Raw genomic sequence first — 27,403 nt, forward strand, 5'->3', positions numbered from 1 at the left:
TCCTGGACCTGGACCTTGGGAGGCATGTGTCCCTGCTGGGGGCAGCGTCTTCATGGCCTTGCTCGTCAGACACCGACTCCGGGCCCTGTGGAGCAGGAGTGACCAGTTCTGTGTGGAGTCGAGGACGCGGGAGGACTGGCTGCCCTGTGCCTGCCTTGGTTTTAGTCCTCGGGGTCTCCTAATTCTGAGGCAATCCTTGCGTGGAATGGACCCATTCCAGAAGCACCGTGTGCTTCTCATACACCGCCTCCCACCGTATTTCCTCCAGAGTGCAGCCCTGATACAGCGACAGGTAACGACTGCCCACGGCCCTGCGGCACACACCAGCTGAGGTTGCTCCTCTGGGTCTGGTGAGGCGTCTCCTGCCCAGGCTCCCAGGCTCGGAACGTCAGCACAAGTTACCATGCAGGTAGCTCTGAAGCGACCTGTCGGGTCATGCTGAGCTTTGTGCTTGCATAGACAACTGCTGAGGGTGAGCCTGTCTTCTCAGCTGGGAATCTGTGAATGAGCAACAGCAGGGTTGGGGGCCTCTCTCCCATCTTGTTCCTCATGTCACTATCAGAGAGTGAGTGGGGAGCTGAGTGACAATTCAGCCCAGTCTGTGTCCACGTCACACTGGTCCTTCAGCCCGATTCTCAGAGCGTGTGTGCTGTGGTCCAGTAGGATGGCCATCTTTCTGTCCAGAAAGTGCACGTTGGCCTAGAGTTCTAAAAAGTTCTGTAGTGAAGACAGATGTTGAACTCTGTTTCCCCCGGTGCTCCATAAACCTATTTGGCCCCAGAATCCTTTTCAGCGGTATCTGCCCACTGGCGGCAGAACTAGTTTCTAGGGACACCTAGGAGGAGACCCAGACGAGGAAACTCAGCCCCGAAGAGAGAAGGCCTGGGTCTCCTTCAGCTGGGCTGGTCTATGGACCAGGCGGAACCAGAACCGGACTGTGGCCTGCCAAGCCTAAGCCTCTTAATTCCACAGTGTGGAACTGATAAGAAGCAGCCTGCGAGTTTAACAGCTCCTGGCAGCGCGCAGACTTGGTGTGGATCCCACTTGCCTGTTTTCGTAGTTGTGTCTCAGGCACCGTGATTAAACATCTGTCTGCACACAGCACCCAGACGTGAGGCAACCTCTCACTGTCAGAACAAGACAAGGTCAGATCATTCTCTAGGTTCTGTTTTATCTGAGCTCTTTGGTCCTCCTCTCTTTTAATCTTCCCATCTTGGGAGGCAAAGTGATGATTAGAGGTAAGAATTGTTCGATTTGAGTCTGGTTTTGGTTCAGAATCTATTTTATCATTTCCTGCGCTTTGAATTTCAAGACATCAATCTATTTATTGGCCTCTTTTGGACCATAAGGTTAAAGTACATCTGTTGTCCACACAGATTTAGCTGTTGGCCCTCGAGCTAGGCGGTCATGAAATTATAGCCATAGTAAATTTAGCCAAGGACTAACTTCACTTTGGTCTGCCTATAAATCCACCCGACAGAATAAACATGGTGTGTCTTGCGGTTCATGTGAACACATGTAAAGAATCAAGAAATCTTTGGTGACAAGACAAAAAAATGCTCTGTAAATTTAATTGCTGCTTAACTGAAGATGTATAAAATGGGATGTCTGCGGCCAGCCTGCCTATGAGCTTAGCATGAGCGAGGTTCATCTTGGGCAGAGGTTGCTGGTTCTGTGTTGGTGATTCTCCATCTCAGGGCAGAGCACTGCCCTTCCTTAGGGAGCGAGGGCTCCTGGAAAACAGAGTCATTGCTGAACCACTCCTGTCTCTGGGCTCTTCCCCACCCTTGATTTCCGCTCTGTTAGCATTAAAGAAACTGGTTCCTTGGTTTACTCCCAATACATGCTTCCACGAGGCCGTGTGCTGCTTGCGCTTTGAAGGGACTGCTGTGGGCTGATTTGCCATCATGTGGTCACTGCATGACACCACCCTTATGGCAGAAAGTGAAGAAGAACTAAAGAGCCTCTTGATGCAAATGAAAGAGGAGAGTGAAAAAGTTGGCTTAAAGCTCAACATTCAGAAAACTAAGATCATGGCATCTGGTCCCATCACTTCATGGGAAATAGATGGGGAAACAGTGGAAACAGTGTCAGACTTTATTTTTTTGGGCTCCAAAATCAGTGCTGATGGTGATTATTGCAGCCATGAAATTAAAAGACACTTGCTCCTTGGAAGGAAGGTTATGGTCAACCTAGATAGCATATTTACAAGCAGAGACATTACTTTGCCAACAAAAGTCCGTCTAGTCAAGGCTATGGTTTTTCCAGTGGTCATGTATGGATGTGAGAGTTGGATGGTGAAGAAAGCTGAGTGCTGCAGAATTGATGCTTTTGAACTGCGGTGTTGGAGAAGACTCTTGAGAGTCCCTTGGACTGCAAGGAGATCCAATCAATCCATCTTAAAGGAGATCAATCCTGGGTGTTCATTGGAAGGACTGATGTTGAAGCTGAAACTCCAATACTTTGGCCACCTCATGGGAAGAGTTGACTCATTGGAAAAGACCCTAATGCTGGGTAGGATTGGGGGCAGGAGGAGAAGTGGATGACAGAGGATGAGATGGTTGGATGGCATCACTGACTCGATGGACATGGGTTTGGGTGGACTCCGGGAGTTGGTGATGGACAGAGAGGCCTGGCGTGCTGCAATTCATGGGGTCGCAAAGAGTCGGACACGACTGAGTGACTGAACTGAACTGAACTGGTCACTGCAGACAGGCTTACCAAGAGGCTCAGTGGTAACGAATGTGCCTGCAATGCAGGAAACGCAGGCTTGATCGCTGGGTTGGGAAGATCCCCAGGAGGAGGAAATGGCAACTCACTCCAGTATTCTTGCTTGAAGAGTTCCATGGACAGAGGAATGGTGGGCTACAGTCCATAGGGTCGCAAAGAGTCAGGCATAGCTGAGCAGTTGAGCACACACACATGATCACCCCACACTTTTCTGAGAAGTACTGATCAGTGGAGTTGAGAAGCAAAGCAGAAATCTTTGAGCATAACTTGTTTTCCCCTTGAGCCTAAGGAAACTACCTTATAGGAGAAAATGAGAACTCAACACTTTTTAAAGGTTTGTATTTCATAAGCTCTCATTGTTTCAACTAACTGACTTCAGAGAGTTACCGTTTTCCTTGTCCAAGTTGGGGGGTATTAGCCAAGATCCAATGATGAGACTTTGTAAGTTTAATACGTCAGATTTGTTCATTTTAAAAACCGCATGTTTAAAATTCAGGAGGCAGAAAATTTCCATGACACATCATTGTGGCACAAAAAATAAGAAAACCCAAAAAAAACCATCAGCCCCTAAAATACATATTTCCTTTTAAGTGATAGTATTAGAATAGATACTAGTCAGAGTGGAAGTTGAGTGGTGCCATATGTGGTTTTTTTAACATAAACTATCCATCTCCCGTGCTGAGAAGTATAAACTCGGCTTGGCCAGCCAATTTGTTAGTTCCTCTCATTTAGGAGCTGGATTTATTGTCGTAAAGATCAGTACTATTCCCCCGTCTCGGAGGACTGGTGTTCTGAGCTTTCCCAGACGTACAGCCAGCTGCAGTATGCCGCTCTGAGGCTGGCTGCCAGGTGCCCAGGGCAGGAGGGCAGGGAGCAGGGGAGGTGAGCCTTACGCTGTCCAAGATGGAAACCACTGGTGGTCCCCAAAGGCAGCCGCTCACTCAGAAGCAGCTGCAGTGCCCCTGATGTTACTTCTCCTCCTCCCCACTCCTTTCCCAAGCTGAGGCTTCCCAGGGCTGCAGTCACATGCAGGCCCTCTCTGCCAGCATCATACTCAGGCCAAGTCAGTCTTACAGCTCACCTCCCCTTGAAACGTAGAAAGTGAACAATTAAATAGTGAGCTTTTCTGGGTAAAACACCTTCTCAAATTTCAGTCCTCCCACATCCTGCGGTGCCATAAGAGGAACCTTGAATTTCTGGCACTGTCCCATGTTTAGGTTGGAAAAAAGACATTTTGCCACAAAAAGAAATATATGGGTATTTGTATATTAAAACATTGTTGATTTCAAAATCCCGGCACAGAATAATATGAAGAAACATGCCATTTTACAGAGCTCTAATTAGTGCAATCCTTTTTTCCTATGTGTTACAATCCTTATTGAGTAAAAAGGAAAACTTCAAGACTCACGAAGTCCATCAATATAATCCCATCTCTAATAAATTAATTTCAGCCCAAGTACTCTATCCAGAGCAAGATGAATCTATTCAGTCCTCCAGGTGGAAAAATCCCACGAGGGACCTTACTACTTAGCTTGTCCCTTGCTTGCTTCGCTTCAGTCATGTCTGACTCTGCAACCCCAAGTACTGTAGCCCACCAGGCTCCTCTGTCCATGGGATTCTCCAGGCAAGAATACAGGAGTGGGTTGCCATCCCCTCCTTCAGGAGATCTTCCCAACCCGGGGATTGAACCTGCATCTCTTAACATCTCCAGCATTGGCAGGCAAGTTCTTTACCACTAGCGCCACCTAGGGGGTGCGGGGGAGTCTCAGAACAAGCTGAATCTGTAAGTGAGAAGCTATAATGAATCTTTGGGCTTGTCTGGTGGCTCAGTGGTAATGGATCTGCCTGTAGTGCAGGAGACCCGGGTTCAGTCCCTGGGCGGGGAAGATCCCCTGGACAAGGGAATGGCAACCCACTCTAGTATTCTTACCAGGAGAGTCCCATGGACAGAAGAGCCTGGCAGGCTACTGTCCCTGGGGTCACAAAGAATTGAACAGGACTGAGTGACTAAGCATACAATACGAAGCAATTTTTAAAGATTTTTGAAGCGGTTCCTATTTCCATGTGTTGGAAAAATCTAATCTCATTAGATGAGTCAATGCCTATAGTTGTGGTTGCTTCTCTGTTTTCCCTACTAGTTTTCTCATGAGATGAGAAACCCAGTTAATCTGTTGTTAGTTCAATTGCTCAGTTGTCTCTAACTCTTTGTGACTCCGTGGACTGCTGCACACCAAGCTTCCCTATCCATCACCAACTCCCAGAGTCTACTCAAACTCATGTCCATTGAGTCAGTGATACCATCTAACCATCTCATCCTCTGTCGTCCCCTTCTCCTGCCTTCAATCTTTCCCAGCATCAGGTCTTTTCAAATGAGTTGGTTCTTCACATTAGGTGGCCAAAGCACTGGAGTTTCAGCATCAGCATCAGTCCTTCCAATGAATATTCAGGACTGATTTCCTTTAGAATTGACTCATTGGATCTTCTTGCAGTCCAAGGGACTCGCGACAGTCTTCTCCAACACCACAGTTCAAAAGCATCAATTCTTCAGCACTCAGCTTTCTTTATCGTCCAACTCTCACATCCATACATGACTACTGGAAAAACAATAGCCTTGATGAGACGGGCCTTTGTTGGCAAAGTGATGTCTCTGCTTTTTAATAAGCTGTCTAGGTTCATCATAACTTTTCTTCCAAGGAGCAAGCGTCTTTTAATTTCATGGCTGCAGTCATCATCACCGTGATTTTGGAGCCCAGAAAAATAAAGCCAGCCACTGTTCCCACTGTTTCCCATCTATGTGCCATGAAGTGACCGGATGCCATGATCTTAGTTTTGTGAATGTTGAGTTTTAAGCCAACTTTTTCACTCTCCTCTTTCACTTTCATCAAGAGGCTCTTTAGTTCTTCTTCACTTTCTGCCATAAGAGTGGTGTCATCTGCATATCTGAGGTTATTGATATTTCTCCCAGCAGTCTTGATTCCAGCTTGTGCTTCATCCAGCCCAGTGTTTCTCATGGTATATTCTGCATACAAGTTAAATAAGCAGGGTGACAATATACAGCTTTGACGTACTCCTTTCCCTATTTGGAACCAGTCTGTTGTTCCATGTCCAGTTCTAACTGTTGCTTCCTCACCTGCATACAGATTTCTCAGGAGGCAGATCAGGTGGTCTGGTATTCTCATCTCTTTCAGAATTTTCCACAGTTTATTGTGATCCACACAGTTAAAGGCTTTGGCATAGTCAATAAAGCAGAAGTAGATGTTTTTCTGGAACTCTCTTGCTCTTTCCATGATCCAGCGGATGTTGGCAATTTGATCTCTGGTTCCTCTGTCTTTTCGAAATCCAGCTTGAGCATCTGAAAGTTCATGGTTCACGTACTATTGAAGCCTGGCTTGGAGAATTTTGAGCATTACTTTACTAGCATGTGAGATAAGTGCAATTGTGTGGTAGTTTGAGCATTCTTTGGCATTGCGTTTCTTTGGGATTGGAACGAAAACTGCCCTTTTCCAGTCCTGTGGCCACTGTTGAGTTTTCCAAATTTGCTGGCGTATTGAGTGTAGCACTTTCACAGCATCATCTTTTAGGTTTTGAAATAGCTCAACCGGAATTCCATCACCTCCACTAGCTTTGTTTGTAGTGATACTTCCTAAGGCCCACTTGCCTTCCCATTCCAGGATGTCTGGCTCTATGTGAGTGATCGCACCATCATGGTTATCTGGGTCATGAAGATCTCTTTTATATAGTTTTTCTGTGTATTCTTGCCACCTCTTCTTAATATCTTCTGCTTCTGTTAGGTCCATACCATTTCTGTCCTTTACTGTGCTTATCTTTGCATGAAATGTTCCCTTGGTATCTCCAATTTTCTTGAAGAGACCTCTAGTCTTTCCCATTCTATTGTTTTCCTCTATTTCGTTTCATTGATCACTGAGGAAAGCTTTCTTATCTTCATTGCTATTCTTTGGAACTCTGCATTCAAATGGGTATATCTTTCCTTTTCTCCTTTGCCTTGAGCTTCTCTTCTTTTCACAGCTATTTGTAAGGCCTCCTCAGACAACCATTTTTCCTTTTTGCATTTCTTTTTCTTGGGGATGATCTTGATCACTGCCTGCCGTACAATGTCACAAACCTCCGTCCATAGTTCTTCAGGCACTCTGTCTATCAGATCTAATCCCTTGACTATTTGTCTGTACTGTAGTCAGCCTCTATGTTGGAATTTAAGTGCAGGGAGTCCTTTGCTGGTTGAATGAATAATTGGTCGATGAGAGAATGAATGAATGAGATTGCATCTGCTAGCCTGTTTACATTTTATTCCTAATTAATTCAGGCTTATTTTCATGCCCTGTTTATGGCCTCAAAGTTTGACAGCCGGTCTCAACTGGCTTGTCTGACTTGAGCAAGTCTAAATACTTTTGATTGCGGATATACCATGCTCACTGAGGTTCAAGGTTCGCTCCTCTGCAGCTGTGGTGTAGCAATTACATAGCTGCTTAGTGACTCCACCAAGATTAGAGTAAGAACCAGGAAACTTCATTACAGCTTGTTTCTCTCCATAGTTTTAAAAGCTTGATGAAAGAGGAAACTAAAAGTACTGAAGACAATGAAAGACATAGTTGAAGGCAGTTGAAGCACACAATTGTCTGTGTTTAATTGTCAATGTTCTATGGATAAATGGGAGCTGCCTCTATCTTCAGTACTGTAACAAACTGCTTCACAAGGTTGATGGAAGATAAAATGAGGCCATGTCTGCAAAGCCTGTAGCATGTAATAGGCATTTAATAAAGATTCATGCTCTTTCTGTTAATTTGTATCAGATAAGCTCTTAAAAGCTATCACGGCTCCCAAATCTTCTATCATCTCCTCATCCTAACTGTGAGATCCTATGGAATGTTTTACCCATTTTATACTAGCAGCTTAGTAGTATGCCAGAAGCTGAGACTTGGAGGTACAGAATGGGTGTATAGATAGTCGGATTTGATTTCCCAGCACACTGTCCACTGAGTAAGTGGCTTCCAGGTGTTAGAAATGGGATGAGAAAACATCCAGGTGTCCTTCAGCGGAAATCTCCCCAGTAGGCTCTAAGCACAGGTCATGTGTCCATAGGCTGCCTCTCCACCCAGCCTTCTGTCCACCCTCTCCTCGTAATGAAGAGAAGGCGCTTTCAGGATCTGGAGGAAAACCAATGTATTTTCTAGAAGGAGACTGAGGTGATGTTAGCAGGGGTGTTTCACTGCAGACTTGTACCTCGGTTGCTGTGTGACCTGCCACCACAAGGCACTCGGTTTCATTGGCTGAGGACACTGTAATCCTTAGTTTCATTGGCTGAGGACACTGTAACCCTTAGTGACGTCTGCCTCAGGACTGGGGGTGAGGGGAGAGAGTGTCACACCTGGGCTGTATCTCCCCACCCCACCCCCCACACACACATTGTTGCACCGATTTTGTCTATTTACGTTGTAGCTTAAGCTGTGCTAGCAACAAGAATTCATGGAGGGTGACTTTAAGGTCAAAATGGAATCAACAGACTCGACTGTTAACTCCTCTTCTTTAAAGAAGACTAAATGTTCTTAGTCTTTGCCAGGATCCTGTGACTATGACAGTACTCCATGAATTAGTGAAGAACAGTCCATTTTCTAGATGGGAAAGTAAGCCATAAATGTATTAGGCCTCAAATAACGGTATAAAGAAAGAACACAGAGGGTAGGAAATGATATAATATCAATTGCCAAGTGAATAATGCTATAAATTTTGCATTGTAGAGGAGGGAGAGACAATACAGTTTCATGGGCCCTTGTGTGCAGAGGGTCAGAGATTAAGACATGCAGTTTGGTGTCTGTGCTCAAAAAGCGTGGCGCCTCGGGAGAGCCAGGGCTCTGTGGTTAGGCTGGCATGGCCCACTCGTGACAGACCAGAACTTCTGCCCCTCACATGCGTGTGAATCACCAGGGTCCAAGCTGTCTCAGTGGGTTTGGGGTGAGGTTCTAGATTCTGCATCGTGTTAAATTTAGTTATTATTTTCTAACTTTGTATTGAAGTATGTTAATGTTGTGTTAATTTCTGCTGTAGTCAAGTGATTCAATTACATGTGTGTGAATATATATATAGATACATTTTTTATATTCTTTTCTATTACGGTTTAACCCAAGGTATTGAATATAGTTCTCTATGCTGTATAGTAGGACTTTGTTGTTTATCCATCCTGTGTATAAAAGCTTACATCTTCTAATCCCACCCTCCAAATCCAACCCTCCACTGCCCCCTGCCCCTTGGCAACCATAGGTCTATTCTCTATGTCCATGATTCTGTTTCTGTTACTTAGATAGGTTCATTTGTGTCATATCTTAGATTCCACATATAAGTGATACCATACGGTATTTGTCTTTCTCTTTCTGACCTGACTTAGGATGATTATCTCTAGGTCCATCTGTGTTGCTGCAAATGGCATTATTTCATTCTTCTTTATGACTCAGTAATGTTCCATTGTATATATGTACCACATCTTCTCTATACATTCATCTGTCGGTGGACATTTAGTTTCACAGTAGGTGGATATTGCTGCAGTGAATGTTGCAGTGTATGCATTGTTTGGAATTAGAGCTTTCTCTGGATATAGGCACAGGAGTGAGGTTGCTAGATCATAGGTAGCTCTATTTTTAGTTTTCTCAGGAACCTCCAGAGATGCTGCTTTCTAACAAGCTCCCAGATGGCGCTGATGCTGCTGGCCTAGGGATCACAGTTTTCCTATAAAATCAAGATGGTAACTGTTTCAGGCTTTGTGGGCCATGCAATCTGTCCCAATAACCCAGGTGTCACTGCAGCGTGAAGGTCGCCATAGACACCGGGTGAGTGCAGGGGCATGGCTGTGAGCCCCCAAAACTTCAGTTCACTTGCTCAGTCGTGTCCGACTCTTTGTAACCCCATGGACTGCAGCACACCAGGCCTCCCTGTTGTACATCACCAACTCCTGGAGCTTGCTCAAACTCATGTCCATAGAGTCGAGGATGCCATCCAACCATCTCATCCTCTGTCGTCCCCTTCTCCTGCTGCCCTCAATCTTTCCCAGCATCAGGGTCTTTTCCAATGAGTCAGTTCTTCGCATCAGGTGGCCAAAGTATTGGAGCTTCAGCTTCAGCATCAGTCCTTCCAATGAATATTCAGGACTGATTTCCTTTAGGATTGACTGGTTTGATCTCCTTGCTGTCCAAGGGACTCTCCAGAGTCTTCTCCAACACCACAGTTCAAAAGCATCAATTCTTCGGTGCTCAGCTTTCTTTATCGTCCAACTCTCACATCCATACATGACTACTGGAAAAACCATAGCTTTGACTAGACAGACCTTTGTCGGCAAAGTAGTGTTTCTGCTTTTTAATATGCTGTCTAGGTTTGTCGTCGCTTTTCTTCCAAGGAGCAAGTATCTTTTAATTTCATGGCTGCAGTCACCATCAGCAGTGATTTTGGAGCCGAAGAAAATAGTCTGTCACTGTTTCCATTGTTTCCCTATTTGCCATGAAGTGATGGGACCGTATGCCATGATACTAGTTTTTTTTTGAATGTTGAGTTTCAAGCCAGCTTTTTCACTCTTCTCTTTCACTTTCATCAAGAGGTTCTTTAGTTTCTCTTCCTCAAACTTACAGACTCTTAAATCTGACATCTATGTAACTTCCACATGTCACAAACTGTTATTCTTCTGAGTTTTTCCTAACCTTTAAAAACATGAAAGCAGTTTCCTAGCTCAGGGCCATGGGGAGACTAGTGGGGGCCGATAGGCGGTGTGCTGCGAGAGATCAGGGTGCCACACCGCTGGGGTGGCCGGTGGAGCTGTCCCCATGGAGCAGGTCTGACCAAGGCAATTAAGTGTCATTTCTTTTAAACCTTTGTTGCATTTTTTTCCTGCTCCGTTGTTCCTCTGACAGTTGGTTCTTATCTTTTTATGGATGGTTAACACACTCGAGGGGACATACAGATACCTAGACTCTGGCTGGTTCCAGAGTCCACAGGGCATGACTCCTCCCAGGGCCTCCAGTACTTAGCACAGTGCCATTCACACGGAGGGCACCCAGCCAGCCTGTGCTCCAGAGCTTTGAATTTGCTGAAGGCACCCTTCACTTGGCTGCAAAGAGAGTAGCCCCAGGGTGGGCTGAATGTAGAGGGTGAGGAGGGAGTTCCTGAGAGGGGAGGGGAAGCAGGAAATACTTGAGGGCTGCGTAGGGAACAAGAAATCCATGCAGGATTCTATAGAAGTGTGACAGAAGAAGCTGGGCCCAAATTACAGGAAAGCAGACCATAGAGACTGAAGGTGAGGGGACGGTTCATGTAGGGCAGTGTCAAGTGCACTCACCTGACACGGGCTAGAGAAGGAGTCCTTAGCATGTCAGCGATGACAAGGTCAATTAGAAGACTTCAGATCAAGTAATACTTAAGCCATAGTCAGTCCTCGGGAGTGAGGACCTGGATTGTGATTGTGGAGAGAGCAGAGAGGAAGCAGCTAGAAGACAGTTCTAGGTGGGAATGTTCTCCAGGACTTTCTGGAAACAGGAAACCACCAACTGCCCAGAATCAAGGAATACTGCCCCTCTCAATTGCCTCAAAAGCAATATGCCTTGCATTACATGATTGCTCAACTGGCTGGTTTTTCAAATGGTTTTTAATTCCCAAAGTCATGGCTGTTCTTTTCTAAGAATCCTGTGCTTGTTTTGGGGGGGGGGGGGGTTAGTATAGTTTCTATGGTTGATATACTGAGTACTAGCAAACCGGTTTGTTTTATTACCTTTCAGTTCAGTTAGTTCATTTGCTCAGTCGTGTCCAGCTCTTTGCATCCCCATGAACTGTAGCACACCAGGCCTCCCTGTCCATCACCAACTCCCGGACTTTACTCAAACTCATGTCCATTGAGTCTGTGAGGCCATCCAACCGTCTCATTCTCTGTTGTTCCCTTCTCCTCTCACCTTCAATCTTTCCCAGCATCAGGGTCTTTTCTAATGAGTCAGCTCTTCCCATCAGGTGGCTAAAGCATTGGAGCTTCAGCTTCAGCATCAGTCCTTCCAATGAACATTCAAGACTGATTTTCTTTAGGATGGACTCATTGGATCTCCTTGCAATCCAAGGAACTCTTGAGAGTCTTCTCCAACACCACAGTTCAAATGCATCAATTCTTCAGCACTCAGCTTTCTTTATGGTCCAACTCTCACATCCACACAAGACTACTGGAAAAACCATAGCTTTTAGACGGACCTCTGTTGGCAAAGTGATATCTCTGTTTTTTAAGAAGCTGTCCAGGTTGGTCATAACTTTTCTTCTAAGGAACAAGTGTATTTTAATTTCATGGCTGCAGTCACCATCTGCAGTGATTTTGGAGCCCCCCAAAATAAAAGTCTGTCACTGTTTCCATTGTTTCCCATTTATTTGCCATGAAGTGATGGGACCAGATGTCACGATCTTAGTTTTGTGAATGTTGAGTTTTAAGCCAACTTTTTCACTCTCCTCTTTCACTTTCATCAAGAGGCTCTTTAGTTCTTCACTTTCTGCCATAAGGGTGGTGTCATCTGCATATCTGAGGTTATTGATATTTCTCCTGGCAATCTTGATTCCAGCTTGTGTTTCTTCCAGCCCAGTGTTTCTCATGATGTACTCTGCATATAAATTAAATAAGTAGGGTGACACTATACAGACTTGACATACTCCTTTCCCTATTTGGAACCAGTCTGTTGTTCCATGTCCAGTTCTAACTGTTGCTTCCTCACCTGCATACAGATTTCTCAGGAGGCAGGTCAGGTGGTCTGGTATTCCCATCTCTTCCAGAATTTTCCACAGTTTGTTGTGATCCACACAGTCAAAGGATTTGGCGTAGTCAATAAAGCAGAAGTAGATGTTTTTCTGGAACTCTGTTGCTCTTTCCATGATCCAACGGATGTTGGCAATTTGATCTCTGGTTCCTCTGTCTTTTCTAAATCCAGCTTGAGCATCTGGAAGTTCATGGTTCACATACTATTGAAGCCTGGCTTGGAGAATTTTGAGCATTACTTTGCTAGCATGTGAAATGAGTTCAGTTGTGCAGTAGTTTGAGCATTATTTGGCATTGACTTTCTTTGGGACTGGAATGAAAACTGCCCTTTTCCAGTCCTGTGGCCACTGTTGAGTTTTCCAAATTTGCTGGCATATTGAGTGTAGCACTTTCACAGCATCATCTTTTAGGATTTGAAATAGCTCACCTGGAATTCCATCACCTCCACTAGCTTTGTTTGTAGTGATACTTCCTAAGGCCCACTTGCCTTCCCATTCCAGGATGTCTGGCTCTAGGTGAGTGATCATACCATTGTGATTATCTGGATTGTGAAGATCTTTTTTATATAGTTCTTCTGTGTATTCTTGGCACCTCTTCTTAATATCTTCTGCTTCTGTTAGGTCCATACCATTTCTGTCCTTTATTGTGCCTATCTGCATGGAATGTTCCCTTGGTATCTCCAATTTTCTTGAAGAGACCTCTAGTCTTGCCCATTCTGTTGTTTTCCTCTATTTCTTTGCATTGATCACTGAGGAAGGCTTTCTTATCTCTCCTTGCTATTCTTTGAAACTCTGCATTCAAATGGGTATATCTTTCCTTTCCTCCTTTGCATTTCACATCTCTTCTTTTCACTATTTGTAAGGCCTCCTCAGACAACCATTTTTCCGTTTTGCATTTCTTTTTCTTGGGGATGATCTTGATCACTGCCTCCTGTACAATGTCATGAACCTCTATCCATAGTTCATCAGACACTCTGTCTATCAGATCTAATCCCTTGAATTGGTTTCTCACTTCCTCTGTATAGTTGTAAGGGATTTTATTTAGCTCATACCTGTATGGTCTAGTGGTTTTGCCTACTTTCTTCAATTTATTACCTTTGCTTTCAAATTGAATACAGACAGATACCTATAGTATGCTGTCCAAGTGCAGAAAAGACTAGTCTTCTGTGACATGAAATGGAGGCCAAGTCCAAAGAATTTTCTAGAGCTTCAGACTCAGAAAATCTCTGATGCCGATTAGGAGCTAACTGGACAGTTGTCAATCCTTTTAGTCATTGTGGACGTTCCTTCATTTTTCTTTAAATCTCATTTTGAGGTGAGGTGGTTAGGGAAGCTTCATTTTTTTTTTTTTTTGATAAAAATCCTGTTGAGAGTTTGAGGTGCTCGGTGTGTGAGGAGGAACCCTCATGAAAATGGTCTGGCCTCTTGCCACCTCCCACATCGCAGACCCAGGGGATAGAAAGGGGTCAGACCAGCAAGAATGAATCACAGACCACCATGGCCGCTGTCCACACCGTGGGGCTGGGTGTGCCACTGGAAAGGTCTCCAAATAGCAGCAGTGTGGAAGGTATTAATCTGCCCAGCTGGCAGCTCAGCAGGCACACTGCTATCTGAGGCCATAACATGACCCTCAGTCTCCCTGGACATAGCACATCTTTTGAGTACCGTGTTCATGTCACTTGCATATTTTTTTCTAGAGAAGAACAGTAGATGAAATTGTAACAGATGCGAGAGGCATTAATGATAAAAATGTATAAGACCCTTGGAATTTGCGTTCCTTTGAGTTTGTAACTGGCCTGGGCTTTCCTGGCTTGATGCTGTTCCTTCGTTCCAGGTTGATGAAATGTGCAAGATGCTTTATGATGAAGACCCAGGGAAGTAGTCTAGCCATGCATTTCATCGTCTCAAATGTAATAATGTTCAGTGATATCAGGAACTCAGGTCTTTTTTTATCAAACAAGCATCTCATTACACAATATCTCACCTCTTGCTAGTGTTTTATTGTTGTAAACATCTCGTTTCCTTCTCTCCCTCCCATCCTGCAACTCCTGTTGGTCGGCAGATGGTTCTGTGAGGGGAGTGAGCTACACAGCAGTCCCGACATCCAGATCCTCTGGGACGGGGGAGACCTGCACACCCTGGTCATTGCCGAGGCCTTTGAGGACGACACGGGGCGCTACACCTGCCTGGCTGCAAACCCCAGTGGCTCCGACAGCACGTCCGCCGAGGTGTTCGTTGAAGGTACCCAGGGGTGCAGGGGTGGGTGGGTGGGGGACCCATCACTTCTTATGAACGTGGCTTTCCAACTTTGTGAATCAAACCTCAGTTGTCCCCGGAAGCTTTATGAATAAATTGTTCTGACACTGGGCATACATCAATGATGTCTGATGTCAGTATTTGTTCCTTTTCATTTAAAACATTTCAGCTACGTGAACTTAAATTTATAACCCTAAATATCCAACTTATTTTTAGTTTCTCTGGTAGATAAAGAATGGGAACATGCTGGAATACTAGGTCTGTCAACCAAAGTTCAGCTCTAAAGACTTAGGATATCATTCATGGGAAAGTGAAATGATTGAATATTTTTGACTATTCTTGTTTTAATTCATTCTGGACCTCTTTCAGGGTCTGACCCTGGATGCCATGGTCTCTAACTTGATTTCACTGAATGTGGTCTTTAGCATGGCAGCCCCCCACACTGCAGTCCTGTCTGCCTTTGGGGTCCCTGCATGAGCTACATAACATGGGGAAACACCCCCAGTTACATCTGCCACATGTGGTCGTGGGTCTGGCTTCAGATCCCGGTGCTGATGGGAGCAGCGGTCTGGGTGGAACCAGATTAAAGAGCCTCCTGGAAAGTGCTGTAGGAAACTGGCTCCTTGCCCACATGAAATCAGGGCAATAACTTTTTTAAAGCCTGATTTTGGTGTATTTTTACCTCTAAGAATAATTACATGGGATGGGAGAGAATTTCATACAAACTCTTGGGCTCCTCTTATGACTGAATGGAAAGGGTGGTTCTGCGTTCCTTACTCCATGAGACTTGGGGCATCTCTGTTGTTTCTTGAACCTCATTGCTGTTGCTGTCAGCGTACAGTATGGGGGGTGGTTATCAGAGGCTAGGAAATTTCTTACAGATTCAGAAATCTCAACAAAACCATCCCTAAAAGTATAACAGCCTACTGGTTGGAAACTGTCTAAATTTCACTGTCTTGTGCATCAAATTTTAGAATGGTACTGAGAAAATTTCAGATTAAGAACAGCAATGAACTTTTTCTCCTTGTGTTAGCTAGGAGCCAGGTGCTGGTCTTCATTTCTATGTGGATTATCTCATTTAGTGCTTAGGAAAATTACCGCCTTCTGTGGCTGAGGAAACTGCAGCTTAGGGAGACTTGTAGAGCTCCAGACGTCACACACACTGTCTCTCATGCACACACAGAAACACATACACACACTGTGTCTCACAGACACACACTCACACACACACACACACACACACTCACCTGAGCCTCAAGGACTAGACCCAGGCAGTGTGACCCCTTCTTAGCAGCCACAGAGGAAGACACAGGTGAACTCAGGATCTTGGGGCCCTTGGTCATCACCCTCATCCAGCACAGGCCTGTTATGTGCATCTGGAACATCTCAGGACATCACTGGGCTTTGGGGAAGTGGTCATGTGTTCCCCTGGAGGGCAGGCAGAGGTCTGGGTGCTGGGTGGGGACACTTGCGGGACAGGCTAGGCCTCTGTCCTTGCTCAGGAACACTCCAGGAGGGGAAGGACCCGCCCCCAGCAAGCCTGGGAGAGAGGAGAGGTGGCGGGGGGAAGTCAGGAGGTCTTTCTGAGGGATGGCATCTGCCCTCAGTCCCAACTCCGAGAGGGAGTGTTAGAAAGGCCGAGGGGAAGGAGCTCCAGACATGGGGGTGTAGTGGGGGGAGGTGGCCGCAGGAGCAGCGGATGTGTCCTGGAGCAGAGGGGGCAGCTGGGCGGTGGCCAGCTCACACGGGATGTGGGGCCTTGTGGTCAATGTCAGCAAGCTGGCCGTTACTCTACATAAAATCATGACTTGTGAAAGGTTTACACAGAAAAGTCAGAGTACCTGATTTCTGTTTTTAAACTGAAGTTTGGCTTGTAATTGGGAGTCCAGTAAGAAGTGTGCTGCAGCAGGCCCGAGGAAAGATGGTGGTACTTGGGAAGCATGCTGTGTAGACAGAGGGCGAGGCGGTCTGACTCCACAGCCACGTGGTGGGGTAGGCGCAGGCCAAGGGATCACGGCAACTGGCAGACCCAGGGATTTTGGCTTCTCCACTGGTGTAGACAATGTGGCCCATTAGTGAGAGGGGAAGATGGGGAGCTGGGCACAGAGGGGAGTGGGTGACCTGTCTGCATGGCCATGTAGATGGCCGAGTGGACACAGGTGGGCAGGGGAATGTGTGGGTATAGTTAGTGCCCGCGGTGAGGACGTGTCCTGGAAGCTTCAGGAGGTATACGGTAGCCCAGCACACAGGACCAGATGGACCACGTCTGAGCCGAGGATGACCCCCCACCCGGGTGCGCCAGGACAAGGAGGTGCTGGCCAAGGAGCAAAGGAGGGGCCTGGGCGGGCGGAGCAGGCCAGTGTTTGAGGAGGCAGGGAGGGAGAGCTGGCCGACTCAGGCCCCCACTGAGGGAGGTCACTGGCGAAGGACGAGGACACACAGCTATGGATGCTGATGGTGATTTTAACAGGAGGGGCCGTGAGCACCTGCAGGGGCCAGTGCACCGAGTTCCTCAGACACGGAAGGAAACGTGGGGACGCCTGGGTGGCGCCTGGAGGTTCTGTCCAGACACCACAGGGCTGGGACCGGAATTTGGATAGGAACACAGGGTCAGGATGCTTTTTGCAGTCTGTTTGCTTCTTGGTTTTCGTAGCAGACTTACTAGAGTCTGTGTGAAAGACTTCCTTTGCCTGCTGTGAAAATAATCCAAGAGAAGAAACAGACCCTGCAGAGGGAGACAGAGTAAGGTGCCAGGGGGCCAAGTCTGGGAAGGGAGAAGGAAATGGACTCCCCCATCAGTGTGTGGGTGCTGAGGAGCTGCTGTCAACAACTTCACGGTGGTACCCAAATCCGTGGATGCTCAAGTCCCTTAGAGCAGCAGTCCCCGACATTTTTGGCACCAGGGACCTGTATCGTGGAAGACAGTTTTTCGAGGGTCAGGGGTGGGGCTGGTTTTGGGGATGATTCAAGTGCATTACATTTAATGTGTACTTTATGTCTGTTATGATTACATTGTGATATATAATGGAATAATTACACAGCTCACCATCATGCAGAATCAGTGGGAACCCTGAGCTTGTTTTCCTGTAACTGAATGGTCCCATCTCGGGGCAGTGGGAGTGACAGGGACACCCGGGGTGTGTGCTCATGTCCGGTCTACTCTGTCATCTTGTTTTGGTTGCTGTCAGAAAACCCTGCTTCACAAAGATGGGGTGTTGGAAATGGAAGCAGGCTTTTCGGTACTTTCGTAGAAACCTCAGGATATCCCACCTTGACTTTGATCCAGAACGGATGGAGGTTTGAAGTTGTGTCAGACATACTCTTAAGGCCACCATCATTTGCAGTCTCAAGCAGTTGATCTTCTTCTAGCATGGACAAAGGTGATTCACCTGGCCTGTTCACAAATGGGTCATGGGTCCATTCCTTCCCAGCTCGTGGGTCTTTTGTGCTTGGAAAGTAATGCTCAAACTCCTTTGAAAAGCTGAGATAGGTGATCATGCTCCAGCTGGGAGAAAGAAGGCCATGCGTCAGTCTCTTTCAAAATCTCTGCTAATGTTTGAATTGTCCAAACTCCCAGTACTCACTTGTTGCCCTCATGATTCCAGTTTGTTCTGAACACAGCTACTTTATCTGCCAACTTGAGCACAGCTGAAGTGACAGAATGAATATGGCACAGGTTGAATATGTCACAGAAGTGAGCAAGGTTTGCGACCCACTCTGTGTCACAGGTATGTGCTGCCAGTGGTGGCAGTTTTTCTAAAAGAAATCTCAGAAGTGGCTCTCATAACTCAGAAACTGTCCAGGGACCTGCCTTTAGAAAGCCATCTCACTTCTGTGTACAAGAGCAAATGTGTGCACTTACTGTTCATCTCCTCACAGGGCTGTGCCAACAGACATGAGTTAAGGGCATGTAATTTAGTGTAGTTGATCATTTTAATCACATCCTGCAAAACACTGTTATGTTCAGGTGACATTTTTTGGCTAGCCAGCATTTCTCTGTGGATGACACAAGAGGTAGACATATCCAGAAACAAACTCTTTGATGGAGTAGTGAACCAGAAAGCCGCCCAGTCTTGGCAGCCGCTCCATCTGTGTATAAGCCGATACAGTGTATACTGACGCACAGTGACCCATTCCGGTTTCCCGATACGTAGTCATTCCAAGACTTAACAATTCAGCGGCTGTGGTGTTGGCTGGCAACAAAAGTGCACATAACATGTCCTCTTGCACATCCTCCTGGAGAACATGGCGCACAGAAACAAGCACTGTTGTCTGTTGTCCACGTCAGCAGACTCGCCAGCCTGGATTGCGTCCCACAGGGGTTCACTGACCCCCTCTAACAGTCCCGCCTCAGCACCCTCTGCTGTTTCATCAGCTCTCTGGTTACGGTGCTGGCCAAGGAGGAAGGCGTGCCACCTTCTGAGCTGCAGCGTCTCCCAAAAGTTCAGGACAGATGTCCTTAGCAGCAGGCAGGATCAGCTCCTCGCCAGTCAAGAAGGGCTTCATTAGCTTGAGCGATGCAGTTAACCGGTAAGAGTGATGCTCTCAGTGCAGACGCATTAGATGAAGTGCTGCCCTGCAATAATTGCTTCTGGTTTTTGTGTTCATGTGTTTTCTCCAAAGGCTTGTCTATTGTTTAAGAAATAATTATTTATTTTTGGCTGACCTGGGTCGTTGTTGCTGCGCGGCCTTTTCTCTGGTTGCGGTGAACGGGGGCTCCTCTCCCGCTGTGCTGTGCGGGCTTCTCACTGTGGTGGTTGCTCTTGTTGCAGAGCACGGGCTCTAGAGCGAGGGCTTCAGTGGCTGCAGGACGGCGAACACCCCCGGTTCCCTGAGCAGGGCGCTCACCGTCAGTGACAGCTGCTGTCTGCAGGTGCACAGCCAACTGCAGAGACACATGTAGTGTGATTCTGATGGTGCAAATACATGCACAAATATACAGTCTCCCCTCATCCAAGGTCTCACTGAAAGTGAAAGCTGCAGTGTGAAAATATTAACGGAAAGTTCCAGAAGTAACCAGTTGATCCCTTTTGAATTTTGCGCCCTCTGAGCAGTGTTGATGAGATTCTCACTTCGGGTTTGGCCGCTGGGCCGTGAGCTACCCCTGTCCCACTGTCAGTCACCGAGGTTGTCAGAATGAGGGCCCAAGGCTTGTGTTTACTGACCATAATTTTACTAAAAATGGCCCCACAGCACCAGGGGACTGATGCTGCCAGTTTGGACATGCCACAGCGAAGCAGGATTCCTTTAAGGGAAAGTGAGAGTTAATGAGAAAAGGGGAGAAAAGCATATGCTGAGGTTTCCAAGATGGATGGTGACAATGACCCTTCTATCCATAAGGTAGTGAAGAAGGAAAAAGAAATCCACATTGTTTTGCTATCATGTCTCAAACCCTAAAATTTACAGCCAGTGTGTAAAGGCATTAAATTTATCCAGTAAGATATTTTAAGAGAGGAGATACCATAATCATATATCTTTGTTGTTATTATTATAATTGTAATATAATTACATTGTTATTTTTTTATTTGAAAGTATTTTTTTTAATTTATTTATTTTAATTGGAGGCTAATTACTTTACAATATTGTAGTGGTTTTTGCCATACATTCACATGAATCAGCCATGGGTATATGTGTGTTTCCTATCCTGAATCCCCCTCCCACCTCCCTTCCCATCTCACCCCTCAGGGTCATCCCAGTGCACCAGCCCTGAGCACCCTGTCTCATGCATCGAACCTGGACTAGCGATCTGTTGCGCATATGATAATATACATGTTTCAATGCTATAACATTGTTATGGTTCTTCTATTTTACCATTAGTTATTGTTGTTCAACTCTTACTGGGCCCAAATTGCAAACTACACTTCATCTTAGGTATGTCTGTACAGGAAAAATACCATTGACAGGGTTTGCTGCTGTCCATGGTTTTGGAGTTTTGGAAAGTATCCTCTACTGATAACAGGGCGGTCCACTGTACATTTGTGAATACACTCAGTTTATCTGAAAATTACAGCCAGATTATTAGCCTGTGCAGAGTGGCATCAGGGACGGGATGTTCACTCTTCTGTCACACAATTCTGTGCTGCTAGGTTACTTTTCTGTTGTTGTTGTTCAGTCACTCAGCTGTGTCCAATTCTTTGCAACCCCATGGATTGCAGGACGCCAGACTCCCCTTTCCTTCACTGTCTCCCGAAGCTTGCTCCAATTCACGACCATGGAGTCAGTGATGCCATCCACCCATCTCATCCTCTTTCTCCTCCTTCTCCTTTTGCCTTCAGTCTTTCCCAGCTTTACTTTTCTATAAGCATATATTATTTTACTTGAAGATATTCTAAATAGATAATTTAAATAACTCGTGTTAAATATGTCTCATAAAGGAATTATCAAGAATGTACTTCTAACCATCACAGTTATTCTAAATGTCACCTAAAATCTCTTGTCACAAAACACATGAGCATTAAAATGTAAGTACAACCTGCCTTTTGGCCTGAAAACCCAACAAGGTGACCCTTAATTTAAACACAGCAATGAAACAAATGAACTTGGGAGGGTATGATCCAAACTTAGAGACTCCCCCAGGAGAAGGCAATGGCAACCCACTCCAGTCCTCTTGCCTGGAAAATCCCATGGACAGAGGAGCCTGGTAGGCTGCAGTCCATGGGGTCATGAAGAGTCAGACACGACTAAGCGACTTCACTTTCACTTTTCATTTTTATGCATTGGGGAAGGAAATGGCAACCCACTCCAGTCCTCTTGCCTGGAGAATTCCGGGGACGGAGGAGCCTGGTGGCTGCCGTCTATGGGGTCGCACAGAGTCAGACATGACTGAAGCAACTTAGCAGCAGCAGCATTCAAGAGTGAAGCCACAGTCAAGTTCCAACTGATCAGAGTCAGAAAGCATCTCCTCATTAATGAGGAGTGAAGGTATTGACAATCCACACCATGTAATCTGGGCTTCCAGGTGACACAGGGGTAAAGAATCCTCCTGCCAATGCATGAGATACAAGACACACAGGGTCAATCCCTGGGTTGGAAAGATCCCCTGGAGGAGGAAGTGGCAACCCACTCTAGTGTTCTTGCCTGGAGAATCCCATGGACAGAGGAGCCTGGTGGGCTACAGTCCATGATGGTGCAAAAAAGTCAAACACGACTGAGCACACACACAGCTACTGCTACCGTGCAATAGGCTGGAAAGAGCTGAAGTTTAAGACCCTGGCTGTCTTGACACACAGACACACCTACATTTATTCCATAGTTTTTAAGCCATTTAAAAGTATGGTTATGATGCCCAAAGGGACAAAAGTGAAACTAATAATAAATCTGACAGTAAACATACACTGATTTGAAGAAAACTTTTTCAGTACTTCTTTTTTTAAACTGACTATCTGAAAAAAGAGCCTAAGTAAAAATAGTATGAAACATTCTCTATTTCAAAGTAAGACTCTGTATGTTACTGTCTGAATGAAGAATATTACCTTTGGAAGTGGATATAGATATTACCTACATCTTTGGTTTTTGTGTGTTTTTTTTTCACTCAGGTGCCAGTTCAACAGATTCTGACAGTGAAAGTTTAGCTTTCAAATCGAAACCTGGAGCCATGCCACAGTAAGTATGTACGAGTCCGTCAGTTTAAGTAGAAAATGTCAGCAGACTTGTGCTCAGAGATGCCACTGGTATTGTGCGCTGAAGGAAGAGGCCTGCTGATGTCAGTCAGAGATCAGATGCTTGAGCCTGGAACACAGTCTTTGACTTTTGAACTTTGAAATCTGCATTTCATCATCAGTGTCCCCAAATCTAACCATCCACAATGTTAGTTCCAGTGACAACTGACTGCTTATAAATGTGTAGAAGGAGCAGTCACATTGAGAGAAAATTACTGAAATCATTACTAAAATGTAAATGACAAACAACTTATCACATAAATTAGAAAATATCTAATTAGGCTAGAAATGGGTTTCCATTTGGATAAAGTGTATCTCCAGTTAGATCATGTCATGAAAATCTCAAAATGTCATTCTCCCTACAAAGACATAGGGATTATTAGTAATATGTTAGGATCTTAATTATTTTGCAAAGATAAAATCTACCTAGATTTTGTAGAAAACTCCATGCATATTGAGAGTGTGCTAATAAATTTGTTTGATTTACTAGTGTATACATAACAATCACAGCCATTCAGCATCAAATTATCACTGACCATTCATGTTAAAGGGAGCTTCCCTGGTGGCTGAGTGGTAAAGAATCTGCCTGCCAATGCAGGAGACATGGGTTTGATCCCTGGGTTGGGAAGATCCCTTGTAGGAGGGCATGGCAACCCACTCCAGTATTCTTGCCTGGAGAATCCTATGGGCAGAGGAACCTGGTAGGCTACGGTCCATGGGGTGGCAAAGAGACATGACCGAGTGCTAACTGAGCATATGTGTTAAAGAGCTCTTAATAAGATCACATACTCTGCTACCTGTGCATTCAGACAGGGATCTCAAGTTTAGTGAAGTTCCATGACTCGCTTGAGATTACACAGCCTGTGACTTAGCAAAATTGGACCTAGAAACAACTCTTAACTTTTATGCACTAAGAAAAGACCGCAGTCCAAGACTTTCTCAACTTTACACAATGGGAAACTGGAATGAAGAGAAGTTGCTGGACTGAAAACCAACCACCAGAACTTTGAATTAAATATAGACGCCTATTCCTAAACATTTCCTAAACATACCTGCTTACTGCTACAGACTGGGCTTTTCTAAGTACTATCTTTTGTCTTAGGATTTTCCAGTTCAATACTTTCTGCTTTCTAATAAGAGCTGAGATACATAGTTACTACTTTCATCTGTGTGTTTATTTTGCTGCTGTCTGTGGGGCCCTCTGAATATATACTGAGCACCACTGTTCTAACTGTAGGTTGTGGGTCCCCATTTCTGAAGCAGTTCCAGTTGATGCAGATTGAGCAAACATAAAGAAACTGGCCTGTTCTGTGGAAGTGTTTCAGAGAATAATTCCTGCTTAAGAAATTCTGACCTAAGACTTCACTCCTTACTTTGCAGAGCTCAGAAGAAAACCACTTCTGTGTCCTTGACCATTGGATCATCATCTCCAAAGACAGGAGTGACCACAGCTGTGATCCAGCCTCTGTCAGTCCCTGTTCAGCAGGTGAGCCCTATCCACAGTCCGAGAGGAGTCAGACTCTTTAGCATAAAGACTCCAATTAGTCCTCCCCTGAAATATCTCCTTAGTGGACACACAACTGGGAGGAAAGAAAATGATGTTAAGTTCTTCCTTTTAATGCACTAAAAATAATTTTTAATCAGAGACACACCACTGATTAATCAACATCTGCATTTCCTTTGAGAATTCCTTTTTCTCGCAGCTAATACTCTGATAAAGTGGTATCTGTCTTGGCTGTTACTGCTTGATTCTCCCTCACATATGTGCTATCTTCCATGTAGCCAAATTCATTAGCTCATTTAAAAGAAAGCAGAAAATGAGAAAAGTCCACCTTATCCACAAAGTCCACCTGATAGAGCTCAGAAGTCCACCTGTCCTCTGTGAGCTTAACAGATAATATAGGAATATTCAGATTCCTTCACGTCACTGTGCATTTTCATCCTGCTTTCGTTTCATTGTAAGACTGCTTTATCCAAGAAGAACAACAGTATCCACAACTGGGTCATTGTAGTGAATTCACTTTGCAAACACAGGAGACCTGAAGCTTTTTTTAAGTAAAAAATTAGAATCTAGACGTCTCTAAATCAAATGTGATACTTTGCCTTGGTGCTATGGTGGGCATCTGTAAACCCAAGCCTCTTGCAACGTGAGCGCATTCTTGAGTCATAAGTGTGCCCTCCAGCCACTGAGCGCCCATGGGTGTTTTAGAAATGACAGGGCTCCCCTGGTGGCTCAGTGGTAACGAATCCGCCTGCAGTGCAGGGAGACCCGGGTTCGATCTCTGTGTTGGGGAAGATCCCCTGGAGAAGGGAATGGCAACCCACTCCAGTATTCTTGCCTGGAGAATTCCATGGACAGAGGAGCCTGGCGGGCTACAGTCCATGGGGTCGCAAAAGAGTCGGACACGACTGAGCGATTAGCTCTTACTTACTCTGTGGTATGTTGGGTGTGCAAACCGTCGAGAAAGCACATCTGAGATGAGACACTAGGAAAGAGCCAAGCAGTAGAAGTCATTCAGAGGTGGCATGTATAGTAGAAATTCCCTGTCAACCCCCAAAGCAGAGTGGGCTTTACCGAAACCATTCTGTGCACCAGTGGACTTGTTTCGTGTTTGCTATGTAAGCAGTGGTAGGTGTGCGATGAATGCTTAGCCCTGTCAGTGGCCATGCTGTTACCCATGTAGGTCCATGTTTCCATGGTTTGCGTGTTCCGAGTCTGACCCACGTGCTTCTGCCCTCCAGGCCCCCAGCCCCACCTTGTTCCTCTGCCGGCCGGATGGACCTGCTGCCGCCTGCCTCCCGCCTGTCTTCACCAAGGTCAGGCACCTGCATGTCTCATCCTCTGAGTTTGCTCTGGGCCTTTGATTCCATTCTCCTGTGGCTTCATGTATAGTCTTTAAACATGAAAACGAGGGATGAACGGGTTCATCTCGAGGTTACCTGTGGGGCTAAACAGATACTCGGTGCACAGCTGCTATGTGACCATGATCATATAAAGGTCTGAGAAAGGTGGGCCTGATAGAGCTCAGAACAGACTGGGAACACCAAACAGTGCATGGGAGGAGACAGAATGATGGATGGGAACCTGGGAAAGCAACAAGGTTTGTAGATGGTTTCAAAACCAACTGACAGATTTTCAGTTTGTCTCAGTGGGTGTTTTGCATCACCAGGCATGATGACATTGGTCAGATGGTCAGCTCAGCTCAGAAGTGGTCCCGTGGGGTGTTTCTCCTCTGTCTCCTCCCCACCTCTTTCTGAGAAAATTGTAAATGTTATAATTGGAGTTGAGTTGATATATAGTATTGTGTTAGTTTCAGGTGTACAGCAAAGTGATTCAGTTATAGATGTACTTTTTTTCAGATTCTTTTTCCTTATCGAGTTTTAAAAAATATTGAGTAGAGTTCCCTGTGTAATACAGTAGGATCTTGTTGGTTATCTATCTTATATAGACCGTAGTGTGTACATGTCAGTCCCAGTCTCCTAATTTATCCCCCCCCTTTCCCCTTTGCTAATAGTAAAGTTTGTTTTCTGAGTGTGTGGGTCTATTTCTGTTTTGAACATAAGTTCACGTGTATCATTTTTTGATTGAAAGATACTTAAAAGGCACAGTTGAAGAGGTGCCCCATGCCTGTGTACCAGCATACTGTCGGAAGTCATGCCCCCAGCCCAGCTAAGTTGAGTGTAATATAGCTCAAATTCCAACAGATCCTCGTTTTTATGTATGTCTGTTGTTGAGCTTGGCAGGCTGATTCTAAACCTTTTGTGGTTTCGAAAGTGGCTGAGAGCAGCTGGGGTCCTCCTGCAGGGGCAGGCTGAGATGGTGTTAGGATGTGAGATGTCAGGACTCCCTAGACCAGAGCGCCAGGAGGGCAGGGCTGGCTCAAGTCTGGACAAACAGACAGACGAGGCCCCGAGAGCGCCCACAAGATGCCCCAGCAACCCGAGGGTCCCTGGGCAGGGTGGGTTCTTCAGAGGTGGGCCCCGGCCTCACCCATCTCACAGGATCAACCCCAAGTAACAGAAGACGAATGTGACAGTGGCTTCTGTAGTCCATTGTCTGAAATCTGTGAATCTTCCACAAGGCAGCCGAGAAGAGCCTCTGTGTGTCTTCATCCAGGGAGTGATGCTTCCTCCTAAGCCAGCCTGCAGCCAGCTTGGTTAAAGACCTCTTCCTACAGAGTGTTTACAGAGGACACAGTCAATGAATGAGGGCTGTTGACAACAACAGTGAGGGTCCACCTCCCCCTACCCAGGATAAAATACCCAAAGAAGGAAGAAGTCACGTCCTGCCTATGAACAGCAATGTCGGGATAACAGCCCACGGGGCATCCATCCGTGCTCAGAGCAGGAGTCGTTCACAGAGTGGCCGGCGTGAATATTGCATGGAGTGCAGGAGCTGTTCACAAGCAGCCCCGTCCGTGAAGTCTGTGGGAGCTGCTGAGTTGTTGTCGGAACGCTGTTGGTTTTGGAGCCAGGGCCCCACGCACCTCCGGGCTGAGGTGTCACACCGTCCTGGGGTACCCAGAGGAGAGAGACCTGAGGCTCTCCTTGTCTCCCTCAGGGCTGCGGAACTCCTCCGGGCCAGCCGCAGCCCATCCGTGTCCCCACAGTGCAGTCCAGCTCCTGGGGCAGAGACCCCAGCACACTGTCCCTTTCAACCCAAAGGGAGCCAGGAGGCATGCTCTGAGCCTAATAGAAAAGGAAACCAGGATTCCACATTTTTCTAAAGCTTGAGTTTGTAAGTCGCTAACAGTAGAGTGACTGTCCCCGCCTGCTGTGCGGGCCTCTTCCTCCTCGCTGGTGCCTGCAGCACCCTTCCCCTGGGGGCGCTGCCCCTCCCTGCCCTGCCCCGTCCTTCAGGGCCTGGGCTCTGCCAGTCCTTGGGCACTTCCATCCGTGTCCCCCCACGCCCCTGGTGGGGTTCCCTGGGGCTGAAGCCGGGGCCACCAACCTGGTAGGGACAGCAGCTCATGGGTCCCAGGGAC

The 27,403-nt window shown here is 46.1% G+C and overlaps 1 protein-coding gene across 18 annotated transcripts in view; it reads left to right on the forward strand.

Moving 5' to 3' along the window:
* The window catches only part of PALLD (palladin, cytoskeletal associated protein), a 373,633-nt gene that overhangs the window by 146,541 nt on the left and 199,689 nt on the right, over positions 1–27,403 (forward strand). For all 18 annotated transcript variants that reach the window (XR_014054993.1, XM_081494678.1, XM_081494662.1 and 15 more), the window contains 4 exons: positions 14,567–14,745; positions 22,296–22,362; positions 23,799–23,904; positions 25,161–25,235. Coding sequence is in view for 10 of the 18 variants with exons in the window: in XM_081494678.1 (XP_081350804.1) it covers positions 14,567–14,745; positions 22,296–22,362; positions 23,799–23,904; positions 25,161–25,235 (427 nt within the window). In the remaining 8 variants the exon portion in view is untranslated. The remainder of the gene's footprint in view (positions 1–14,566; positions 14,746–22,295; positions 22,363–23,798; positions 23,905–25,160; positions 25,236–27,403) is intronic.

The sequence above is a fragment of the Giraffa tippelskirchi genome, chromosome 1 (genome assembly GCF_054371585.1).
Source record: "Giraffa tippelskirchi isolate mGirTip1 chromosome 1, T2T-mGirTip1v1.2.pri, whole genome shotgun sequence".
Taxonomy (NCBI): domain Eukaryota; kingdom Metazoa; phylum Chordata; class Mammalia; order Artiodactyla; family Giraffidae; genus Giraffa; species Giraffa tippelskirchi.